This window comes from Plectrocnemia conspersa, unplaced genomic scaffold (assembly GCF_051122295.1).
Source record: "Plectrocnemia conspersa isolate PC_06_02 unplaced genomic scaffold, ASM5112229v1 ptg000006l, whole genome shotgun sequence".
Lineage (NCBI taxonomy): Eukaryota > Metazoa > Arthropoda > Insecta > Trichoptera > Polycentropodidae > Plectrocnemia > Plectrocnemia conspersa.
In genome coordinates this window covers 117146-130083 of record NW_028277170.1, presented here as the reverse complement: position 1 = coordinate 130083, position 12938 = coordinate 117146, and the positions used below count along the sequence as shown (strand labels likewise).

The 12938-nt window shown below is 30.2% G+C and overlaps 1 protein-coding gene across 1 annotated transcript in view; it reads left to right on the top strand.

Moving 5' to 3' along the window:
• Positions 1 to 12938, top strand: part of CngA (Cyclic nucleotide-gated ion channel subunit A) — a 42541-nt gene that overhangs the window by 27110 nt on the left and 2493 nt on the right. Inside the window, exons 5-6 of the mRNA XM_088188516.1 lie at positions 5476 to 5618; positions 12270 to 12392. Of these exons, the coding sequence (XP_088044642.1) occupies positions 5476 to 5618; positions 12270 to 12392 (266 nt within the window). The remainder of the gene's footprint in view (positions 1 to 5475; positions 5619 to 12269; positions 12393 to 12938) is intronic.

Here is a 12938-nt window from a genome sequence, read left to right as displayed (position 1 = left end):
TAATATTTGCTCCTTGAATCGTATTTAATAATCTTTTAAAAAATATTAATCATACAGCAGTTTTCATAATTGTATTATATATTATTTTTATGTGAAATACACATATAATGGATTAAAAAAATAATAATAATAAATCAATTAAATACATATTTTATATCATTAACTATAGATATTTAAACTATTGATAAGAATTCAGCTTTTAAATAAACTGTATCAGACAAATATTTTTTATATGATTTTATAATTATAGTTTATTTTAAAACAAATATAAATATATGATTTTACGTACCAAACATGTACTTCAAAATATTTCAATTCATGAATTAATCGTAATGAAACAATTCATATATCTGATGCAAAATATGCTCTATTTTAATTAGGGATAGATTTATTGTAATGTTTTTATTACTCTATTGAAGAATATTTCTAGTTCTACTTTGAAAGGATTAGTAAAACTGTTGTGTGTCGGTTAAACCAGGTCAACTCATTTACAATGCGTTTATGTATGCTGGTCGTTCAAATTAAATTAATTTATATTCATCGTTAATCAATAATGCATAAAATATGATCCATAGCATATTATAATATTTAAATATCTAAAGGAACATATGATCTTAATTTTTTAAGTAAGAGGATAGTATAATATGAACTGTATTGTTCCATAAAGATTTCAGATAATAATTTTAATAAAAAATATTTTGTAACAATGGCTTATCAGACTTTTTCTTACATTTTTCGTAAATGTCAAAAATTGCTATATTGTAGGACGTGTATATTATTTATAACAATTAACGACTGATTTGATCAATGAATCATTAAATTTAAAATTATTATTTTGTGATTGAAATATATCCCTTTGAGGAGTACCTCAGATATTTATAAATTTACACATAATATATTTTTATATATAACTGAAAAAGTAGTATTTTATTTAATTTGAATTATTGTAAATGTATATAGAAATATCATATATATAGAAAATAAAACTATATTTTATATTGATTTTATAAAAAAAAAAAGAATAACCTCTGTAGTAAATTAATATTATTTATTGTAAAATTGCACCATTGGAAAAATTTAATGTAAGAGAAATAATAATAATAAATGACATTTTGTTGAAAAAAATATGGCACGTGTATCATTGAAAATGTAATTAATTCATATTTGTTGTTCTAAATGGAATAAGTTTTACCTTTGAAGTTTGTTTTTGAATTACCTTCAATTATTTTTTTACAAGAGAGCGATATATTTTTTTCAAAGAAAAATTAAATTTTCTTTCTTAACCATAACACTTTTCTACGCAAATGAAATAACTTGACCTTACTCACGTTATTTTATTTGTGTATAAAAGAGTTCATTTTTAAAGTTTAATTAACTAAATTGAAATACATAAATAAATAGAAATATCTTTTGTGGGTCAACATTTTTTTTAAGGTTGAATGAGTAGCTACATATGCTCGCAAATCGATTGAGGCTATCAGACGTACGTGTCACTGAGACAAATCTATTTTGATTCTATCATTTGGATTGTGAATAACACATCGTGACTTATTGGAGTGCGTCACAAGTGAAATCCAAAACAAATTACATTAATCTGATAGTATGCAGCTGAAACAGCTGTTGCTATTTTGTTAAGATATCTCGCAGAAAAAAATCATAGAAAAGTCAAACTTACAAAAGAATATTACAGCATTTGTAAATGATACACAATTTGCTAAAGTCGATTGCCACATCAAATCTAAATCAAGCATCAGCGTATAATAAATAATAGTTGTGTTATTCACAAATAAAAAAATAATATTAGTCTAATATTCATAGCATTTTAAGTATTGCAAATCATATATATCAAACTATAAAAATATCCCGTAGGAAATCGGGAATTCTTGATAAATATATCATTTTGCACATATATGCTAATTGCGATGACGTCACGAGAAGTAATTATGTCCTCGTTAAAGAGGATAATTATCATCCGGCACTCGCAGATGGCTTTAGGTTCAAACAGCCAAATTCACGTCCATTTATAAATGAAAAAGTATATAAGAATAAACTGTATGGATGGAAGTTTAGGGAAGTGGATTTTGACCACCTCAATGGTTTGCTGTCTCGTTCGGATTGGACACAATTGTATCAAACAATTGATGTTAGTTCTGCTCTTGATGTTTTTTATAAATTAATTTATGGTATTTTTGACGAGTGTTTTTCCAGAAGATATCCAACTACTAATAGAATTTATCCAATATGGTTCTCGAATGAGGTAATTACAATTCTTAGAAAGAAACATGTCATACATAAAATCTGAAAACGAACACGAAATTCTCTTATCTATGAAGAATTTCGTACTCTGCGATCGCGTGCAAAATTGATGATTTCCGATTGCCATCGGAACTATATTGAAGACTGTGAAAAGTCGATAATTTTAAATCCGAAAAAATTTTGGAAATTCGTTAACTCAAAACGCGATGGACAATCCTTACTGTCATCGATGAGTTGGAACAACATCAATTTTGAAGGTTCTGAAGAGATTGCAGATGGATTTGCTAGGTATTTTCAAACCGTATACCATAATGATGGGTCACATTTAGAGTTTAATTCTAATTACGATGAGACTCATCGTTCATGGTCATCTTTGTTATCAATCAAAGCCTTTAGTCTGGTTGATATGGAATATGGATTTAGCAGACTAAAGTCCATTTTTACCTCGGGACCAGATTTTATTCCAGACTACATTCTGAAAGGATGCAAGTCTGGTATTTTACAGCCTCTAAAATTTATATTTAATTTAATTTTCAGATCCTCTTGTTTTCCAGAATTGTGGAAATGTTCAAAAGTCACTCCGATTCATAAAAAGAGTCCCAAATCTCAGATTGACAATTACAGGCCAATAGCTTTGATCTCATCACCTGCAAAATTATTTGAAATTGTTTTGCATAAATACATTTTTAATCATTGCAGGTGTATGCTTCTCGACCAACAACATGGTTTCCGTAAATCTCGATCCACTGTCACTAATCTAATGGTTTTGTCTAACTATGTTTCAAAATCATTGGACTCTGGTGTACAAGTGGACGTCATATACACAGACTTTGAAAAAGCATTTGATAAAGTTAACCATGCTTTACTTGTAAAAAAGTTATCTAATTTCGGGTTTTCTGAAGATCTCATAAATCTATTCTCAAATTATTTGACCAATAGATATCAATTCGTCAAGTATAATAACTCTTTTTCAGAACGATATAAGACCCCTACTGGAGTACCTCAAGGATCCAATTTGGGTCCATTGTTGTTTTTATTGTTCATTAATGACATAGAAACAGCAATAGAGCATTCAGATTTTTTATTATATGCAGATGACTTGAAAATTTACAAGAAAATGCATTCGATTTCTGATTCCCTCGACCTACAGGAGGATCTCAACTCTATATGGAAATGGGCTTGCTATAACCAATTGCCTTTCAGTGTAAAGAAATGTCACACAATTTCATTTTCAAGGTCGTTAACGCCGGCAAAATATTCGTACCATCTAGGCGGATATTTTCTGGAAAGGTTTTCTTCAACTAAGGATTTATGAGTGACTTTCGAAGAACGTTGGAAATTTAGCCAACACATTGCAGAGACTCATAGCAAATCCTTAAAAATGCTCGGTTTTATCTTGAGAAATGCGCGTTACTTCAGGAATACTTTAGTATTGCGCACTCTTTATGATACTCTAGTCCGCAGCATACTAGAAACTAGCTCCATCATTTGGGTCCCAGGCGTAATGAATCAATGTAATGAATTGAAGCTGGAAAAAGTACAACGTAAATTTCTTCGATATTTATACTTGAAGGAATACGGGTATTATCCGTTCTTGTTTCCCAATGCTTTTATTTTAGGAGCCCTGGGATACTCGCAGAAGTGTTTATGTAATTAAACACTTCTGGAAATTGCTCAAGGGCATCGTAGACAATCCTTCAGTGCTCGAGCAGCTTCAAATGTGGGCTCCTGAAGGTGGTTATAGTTCTCGGTCGCGTCCACTATTCTTGCCTGTTAAGTCTAGAACTGGAGTACTTGCCAACTCTTCTCTGGCCAAGGCTATTTATCTGCTCAATTCTATCAATAGTAATATTTACATTTTCTCTTGCACATATGGAGTTTTGGTTCAGTTCGTATGGGACAATGCACACCTGTTGAGGTGATTTGTGTCTGTTGTTTTGTCTTGTTTATATTTGTATGTATTATGATGTATTAGTACTTTTGACTATCGTGACGCATTAGGTTTGCCTGTCAGGTCACGATGGTTATAATTTTAATAAATAAATAAATAAATTTTCTTTTATTAAAAACTGTCGGGATCTGCCTAACAAAAATAACATATTCCATTTCTTTTATGCGCAATTTTTTTATCACTCGTCTTTTACTATAAGATCAAACATATTTTAATTTTGTTCACAAAACACTCATTTTCATTCATAATTGAACATAGTTTAGGAAACCATGTTCTAAGGGTTCCGCTAAAATGAATAAATAATTAGTTGTATTTATGTAATTTTTTAAATTCAAAAAATAACTTCAAAAATTATTTTAGAACTTCTGATATGCGATAAATTACAAGCGTTTTCTCCCCTTTTTAGTTTTGGCTGTGTTTATGTTTTGTTTCAAGCGCTTATTGTATTTTTTTGATATTTATGGTTAGTATTGTATAAGAAAGAAAAAATGGTTTATAAAATAAATAGACTACTATCACTAATACCCACTCATTGAAATGGAGTCAATGATATACATACATATGTAGTATATTCAATTATAATACTTAATATAGGATAAGTACTCCGTCGTTATTGGATATCACGCTTTGCAACGACCCTTCAACAGCATTCCTCCGACAACCCCTTAGTAAAATATTCTGTGGGAGAGAATTAATACAGCTCGTCTGGTAAACGTTTGATCGGATTCGAAGTGATTTTAAACAAGCTTAAATTAAAAAATAATTCATTTTTACGAAAGCAGGAGAATAATTAATCTAAACGGAATAGATTTTATTATATGTAATAATGAATAAATCTATACATATATACAGATTTTAGTTATGCATTATAACACTAATAATACCTGCCATTGCTCGATTGAAAATAAATCTTTAAACTACCTGCCTCAAAAGATTATATTATATTACAAAATATACTAATTATATTCAGATAAAAATATGAACAGTTCTGCAAATATTTAGCTATTAGATATATAGAGCGGCTTTTCAATGTGAATAGTTGGAATCATCGTCATATGTTCATTCTTTAAAAAAAGGTATATTCTTTCATTTTTGAGATCAAGTATGTTAAGAATAGGTATATTATATTGCCATCGTCGTAGCATTTTCTTTACTTTCACATTATTGATTTTATCAACATATTTCTGTTCCATATTTGACGTATTGTAATTAGCTACTAGTTGCATGTGTTAAGTGAACAGCTTTTATATAATTTACTTTTTAATCAGGATACCTGGAGCAAGGCATGATGGTTTATGAAGCTAAGCGCCGCCGTTGCAACTACTTTCGTGGCTACAGCTGGTGGTACGATGTGTTCAGCATGTTACCGACTGACATTGTCTACTTCTGGTGGGATAGATCTGCATGTCAGGTAGGAACAAACTCTTTATTTATTTATTTAATAAAACTAAGACTATCGTGAAATTACATCAAAGTGAAATGAGTCAAGAAATTAAATTTGCGCCCAAATCCACGCGAAAAAAATTTAATTTATTAAACCGGAATGCGGAAAAAAACGCGGCGAATGTTGACTTCCAAGTCGTTTATCAGCGTAGACACAGAAAATAATCCACAGGTGTTAAATCACACAATCTTAGGGGGAAATTCATAGGTTCTTTACGCGAAATTATGCGCTCATCGTATGTTTCCTTTAATAAAGTGTATGGCATTAAACAAAGCTGCCATTAAATTAGGGAATGAACAAATCAGTAATCATGGATTTATAGCGCTCTCCATTGACTGTAACGTTCTGGCTGGCATCATTTTTGAAGAAATATGAAACAATGATTCCACCAGCCCATAAAGTACACCATACAATGACTGTTTATCTTGTGGATTTTCTTCACTTCAAATGCAGCAATTTTGTTTGTTGTTCAAGCAAAAATGAGCCTCATCGCTGAACAAAATTTTGTGGTGAAAATGAGGATCAAGAGTAATCTCGCCCATTCACTTAACATACGGCTTTAATTCTTGCATGAGCTGGATCTTGTAAGCTCGTAAATCAAGATCTTTCCGCAAAATCTTCCATAAAGCGGATGGACACAGCTTCAATTGTCCTCTTTAATACTACACTTCACAGCAGAAACTTATTCGGTGCACAATGTACGACGTCTCTGCGGATGCGTATATGCGTGATGAGACAACGATCCGTGGTTATTTATATTACTTGTTCAAATAGGCGTTTATATCGATCGTAAAATATACGTAGCGCACAGTTAGTTTCACGAACTGAACCACGATTTTCGAAATAAATTTACACAATTTACAAACGTTGTTCTGGCGTATGTTTATCCATGGTGAAATGGCAAACCAAACTGAGCACAAATCAATGCTGGAAAAAGTGTAGCCAATTCGAAAAATAAGCCTTTAAAAAAACTTATTATAGAAAACTAAATTACCATATTGGCCTATTTTCAAATACGTATATAATATTTTAATCAAATAAGATTTTAAGCCTGAATTTAGTTTACCTTAATTTAAAACGCATGAAATAGCTTGTATTAAATAATATTGTAATCAGTATCGAAATATCGATACGTCGATTCCAAAAATAATAGTTTCCGTCCCCAATATAGATGATAAGCTCGATGGGTACAATAAGTAAACAGTTTATGAACCATGATGTATAAAGATCATTAGTTAACTTTAATATGATAATTTTAAGCAATAAATTGAAAGAATTTGAATAATACAGATTCAAAGAAATATATTAAAAGTAATTATAAAACGCAAAAGTATTATAAAATGTATGTAGTGTGTAAGCCGACCTTTAGTATCATTGATATTGTGATTTGACATAGCTATAATATAATAATGCTTGTCTATACGCGCTCAAGTCGCCGAAAATAAGTCAGATAAATCCTAAATTGTTTTATAATGCTTGCAGCTTTTTATGTATTTATAACTTGCAGAATTTGTCAGTCCAGAGTTAATCTATTATTAGTTTGTTGTCAACGTGTTAAATTGCACATAAGTAGTACTGCATATAAATATAATTTAATGCTACAACAAGTACCTATTTAAAATATTGTTTTCTCGCTTTTAAGCTTGCAAATGTATTTTTATTCTTTAATCAATATTTTTAGTTTTTGGGCTGTATCATTTTATATTGATAAAATTTCTAAAGAATTTCAGTATTTATTTTTAAACTCACTTATATAGTTCAATTTTTTTATCAAGTGATTTACTGATTTAAAAAGACAAAGTGAAAGCTAGCATATAAAAATCTCAAATTACAAAACAATAGGTTCGACATGTTTCCTCTTTAAAATGATTTCTGCACCAGAAATAATATATTATCAATGTTTAATAATGCTGTTTTCACATTAGTTCAATGATCTAGATTCCACAAAATTTGCACTTTGCACAGAATTTATTTGCCGATAAACAACATGATGCATTTGGGACACAATACGTACTACTGATATAATTATCATGCGATTCTTCATTGAAGCAAAAATTTGAGACTTTAACCCTAGTTCAATTTAAGGTTGAATTAAAAGTATTTGAGAGACTGATAAAAGCAGCTATACACATGCTATTGCCATTTGTAACATAATATTTGTGTAAAACAAGATTTTATGCATTAATTACTATCAAAAGAAAACATTGAGTAGTAGTACTTTCATCGATAACACACAATTTGAGCAACATGCTCATTTTTAATTATTTGCAGGAAAACATATTTTAACTATTTAAAAATGTTTCTGAATTATTTTAAAATTTTAAAAATGAGACGTAGTAACATTCAGTTTGGAAACCACTGCATTAAGATATGATAAAAAGCGACTCGCGTATAAATGTGTGAGACTTTTCATCATATAATTTCTGGGAACAGACAGTGGATAAAAATATGTCTCTGGGGACATTCGTGAAATAATTGAGTTGAAGTTCTTAAGCAAGGCGAAATAGTAACACAAAGAAATACTAGGAATAGCTTGCGTCATTCAATAAAAATACAAGTACCTGCTGTAGTGAATCGTGGCACGATATTTTTAACATGATAATGCACGCAATAGCAAAATATTTCTCTAGGATGAAAAGTAATCGATCATTTTATTTCTTTTTTATTTTAAATCTGACCAACATGAGTTGACAAATTTTTTTAGTGCATAATAATGGCTATTCTACGAACGATAATTATACAATTAAACATTTAAAACAGTTTAAGAACAAGGGACGCGATCACGACTCTTTAGGGCACTCTAAAACTCGCAGCTGAAAGTCGCCAAGCATTAACAAGTTATCGATACCGCCACTTAGCAACTTTAAAAAGTACTTCATTGAGTAGACGTTACGGCAAGAATGCAATGAATGATATCGCAAATCTCTTAGCAAAAATGTATTATGCCTGCACTACACTCTCTGGAACTTGGCCAAAATTGGCCAAGGATGGAGAATATAGTGGGTTACTTCGGTCAAGTTCGGTTCTGCCCGCTCTAATATCTCTCGGAAGTAGTCCGATGTTACCAAGAACAAGAAATAAAGTGGGGGTAATTCAGTCGACTTGGTTAGATTTGAGCGCTTCCGAACATTGTCGGCAAATGTACCGAAGTCGGAGCAGTGAGATACTTCCCCTTTCGCTCTTTTGCGTCTTAAGTGATGAGAATGAGAGAGATAATTATATGGTTTATCGCAAACTGAAATAGAACGAGTAACTCAGTTCAATTTCAGTATATGCGTAGGCGTCCTATGGTCAACACGCATGACGAGCGTTGTTATAATACCACGTGCTTATCGGGGACTTCAACAGACTCTTACTGACATCTTTGATTAGGGCACCAAAAAGGATTAATTATATTTTTGATAGTATATTCTTCTAACAGTTATCGTTATTATATTTTTTTCATATAAAATTAAATAATCAGTGGTACTTGATTTTGTTAAAAAAGATCGTTTCGAATATCCTTATGTATTTTATTACATCGGTGTATATAAATGGCACACCATAACAAATTCTTATTTAGAATCGATGGCGACAAATTCTAGGATAGTCACAGATGTGGTGTTCGTATTCTGAAATATCATTTTTATGCCTTATGGCATTTTGCAAAAGCCGACAAAGATTTTGTTTGAAAAGTTTTCACTGATATTGTATTGGTGAGTGCCACACATACTTTTATAATTATCAGTAGCGTAATTTTGATAATATGACAATTTAAAATTTGCGATTATTTGGCACATTTTTCGATCGCGCGCAAATATGCCAGCTGTACGTGACAGCAGCCGCCGTGCTAACGTCATTCACGCCCACCGTCCGGACGGGCAGTGTGGCCGCTACTCGGAAGTCGGCGACCTTGGCCGACTTCAGTTCGGACAACTTCAAGAGAGTGTAGTGCAAGCATTAGGATACATACGAATACGACTCGTACTTCTTCTTGTAGAGATTTCTTAGAAATTTGAATTCCCTCCAACAACAATAAGTATTTCGCTTTACATTGATTCCAGACAATGAATATACATCGAATAAAACGTAAATCGCATATAAATAATTGAAGTGACACGCGCTCCGCATAACAAAGCCGAGCACCCTTGACGCCTTATCGCAAATTTTGGCAATGTGCATACAAAATCTTCATCTCTACTCGAACGTCACTCCCAATAAAGCGATGGAAGTACTTCTACTTAAAACACCTCTGCATTAATTGTAAGAGAATCAGTGGCATAGCTAGGGTATTTGGTGCTCGAGTTGAAACTATCCAAATGGCGCTTTTATTTTGGGTATATATTTGTTTTATATAAATGTAAATAGAAAAATCAGCACATTTACTTTTGGGACGGATCTCGTACATACAGTATAACATTTTGCTTTTTTTAATTATTATGTTTTCCATTACGTACAAAGCGATAAAACTCTTTTCAAAAAATGAATACATGAAGCGACGTATCTGAGTGCCTGCATATATTTTTTGCAATACGTATTCCTGGCATACACGTTATCTTTCCGGATTCGCCAAGTGTATGTGGGTTGCCTTTATGCGAATTTTCAATAACCGCTTTCTTGAAAGTCAATATAAAAAGTTAGTAATTAAAAAATATTAATATTTCTTTTTTAACTGTATTTATTTTTAAGCATTTTAAAAACTTTCCATAATTAATTATTTGCTGGTTTTAGATTTCTGCGCTTTTGCGATCACGTTTCGTTCCTTCTTGTCTTCTCTTCTTAGCGGATATTTCACCAGATGATTTTCTTAATTTATTTTCATTTTTAGCTACACATTAAAAATACTATAAAAAATCATTTTTTTTATATTAATATAATGTTTTTTTTTATTTTGAATATATAATCATCTGGAGTACCTCAAAACAGCGAAAGATCAACTACCGTACATGTACGGCCATACCACTCAAAGGGTTAATGGTATATCTTTAATGTTACATATTGCTGTGTTGTGTTCTGCGTTCTTTAAAAATCTCTGGTATTGTATAACTATGTTATATTATATATTATTGTGTTGCGTTCTATGCTTGAAAAAATCCATAGTATTGAATGCCAGATAGTGATAATGACCGCATTGTATAATATTAAAGTTAAGTAGAATTTTCGTATATTTTATTTTTAATCGTATACGTAACTTTAACCATTTTGTCGGCATCGGCAAAATGGCAACATTTGAACGTATGAACTTTTCAATTTAAATTTAAAAATTAAATTTAAATTTAAAAAAAAATGTACACGAGTACAAAAAATGTACACAAAAATTTCGCACAAGATAATATATGCAAATTTAAAAATAATATTTTTTTGAAAAATCTTTTTTATTTACGAACAATATGAGTAGCTACAGGTGATCGAAAATTATTGTATTACACCCATAAAGCAATGTTGTAGAATGTACTACAGAATTAAAATAAGTTATGATATTTTATCCAGCATCCCATAGATCACAAAAAAATCATTCTTCCGTTGATTTATTATAGCTTGTCAAAGTTGTATGTTTGGAGAAAGCAAATTTATAGCGACGATTTGAGTGAAACTTTGAACTTATTTTTGATATATATTGCTTTTATTATATTTTAAATATGTACTATTTTATTTAATTTAGAAAAAATAAATAATAATAGAGAGAGTTCGATATTACGATTTTTATATTTAATTAAGTATTTAGTCTTAGAATTAGCAATAAAATTCCATGCCTTTTTTAGAAATCATTATAAAACTAACAAAGCTACGTAAAACTAAGGTGCGAAGAGGTATATATACTCAAAATTCAATAGCTTTCAAACTAATGAAAATATTGAGATATAATTTAACACACACATTAGTAATAAAATATTTTATTATGATTTTAAAAAATATATTTGTAAATTTAAAAAGAAATTTGGTGGAACAAGTTTTAAAATTTTTATTAGATTTTTCTAAAATATAAGAATTAAAAATTGATGAAAATAGTATAAAATACAATTGATATAATACAAATAATAAACTCAACACGTGTGAGAGTTTATGTTTTTGATTGTCATAAGAATAATTATTCGTCTAATTAGCTGACCAAAATACACCAGACTAGTACACTATCAAGTGCTACAGTACTACAGTAAGGGGTGTATTGTATATGTAAATTTAACACATTTATAAAAAACTGATCCTAATTGAAAAAATACTGTAGCTTCGTCATCTAGTTCCATGATTTTTCGTGCCTTAACTATACATTTACTAAAAATATATGGATCTAAACTGCACATGTGAACATTTTCTAGCATGGTACAAGAAAAATGTTTCTTGCTTCTTGGGCGTCCTCTGAAAGTTGCCCTAATGGTAATAAGGCATGACCTTAAGGACAGAAACAGGCATATGATACTATTTAAAATGTTACACAAAATATTCGGCTTTGTCTCTTGCATAATCTCTTACAGGTTTTCCACTTGCCATTGTTTGTAAAATGTAAAAAAACCTGAGAGTATTTTTAACGAAAATCTTAGAATCAAAATCGAAAATCGAATTAAATTATTAATTAAACTAAAATTTAATTTAATTATTGAGTCATTAAGTCATATACGAATTTATTTATGTTTGTTATAGGTTCAAATGCCTTGCCCCGTTATTGTGCGCTTAAACCGTCTCCTGCGTCTACCTAGGATGATCGAATGGTTTGATAGAACTGAGACAGGATCCGGATACCCGAACGGCATACGTATCTGCAAGGTTTGTCTTTTTATATTTATGTTTACATACATTTTAATATTATGTGTGATTCTTAAAGCAGCATATAACATTTTATTTATAGATATTTTTGTTATCGGGCTACTTTTAAACGCGCTATAGTTATATTTTTTATGAATATTACTTTTTAAAAATGGTGTAACCTTTAAAAAAATTTACCTGACAATTAAATTTAAAAATCCTAAATTTTTTTTGATCAAATAGAAATTATTTTTTAAACCTTTTTTGCGCTATTTGTTTCAGGGGTGTGTTATCAAAATAAACTGATATATAAGTAGGTTATCTTTTAAATTTTGTTATATAAAAAAATCATGCTATATTTTTTTCTACTTAACTTCTTAAATGAATAACTTTATTACAGTTTATTAATAATATTTGTTTTTATTTTGGTATTTCAAATAATTTTTAAATATTGCGTTTTTGTAAAACTTTTAAAATCCAAAAAGCTTATTCTTTTTTCAAATTTAACTAATGACCTCACTCTTCCGGCTCTGGAAGCCGGCTAATAAATGACATATTGTTAAAACT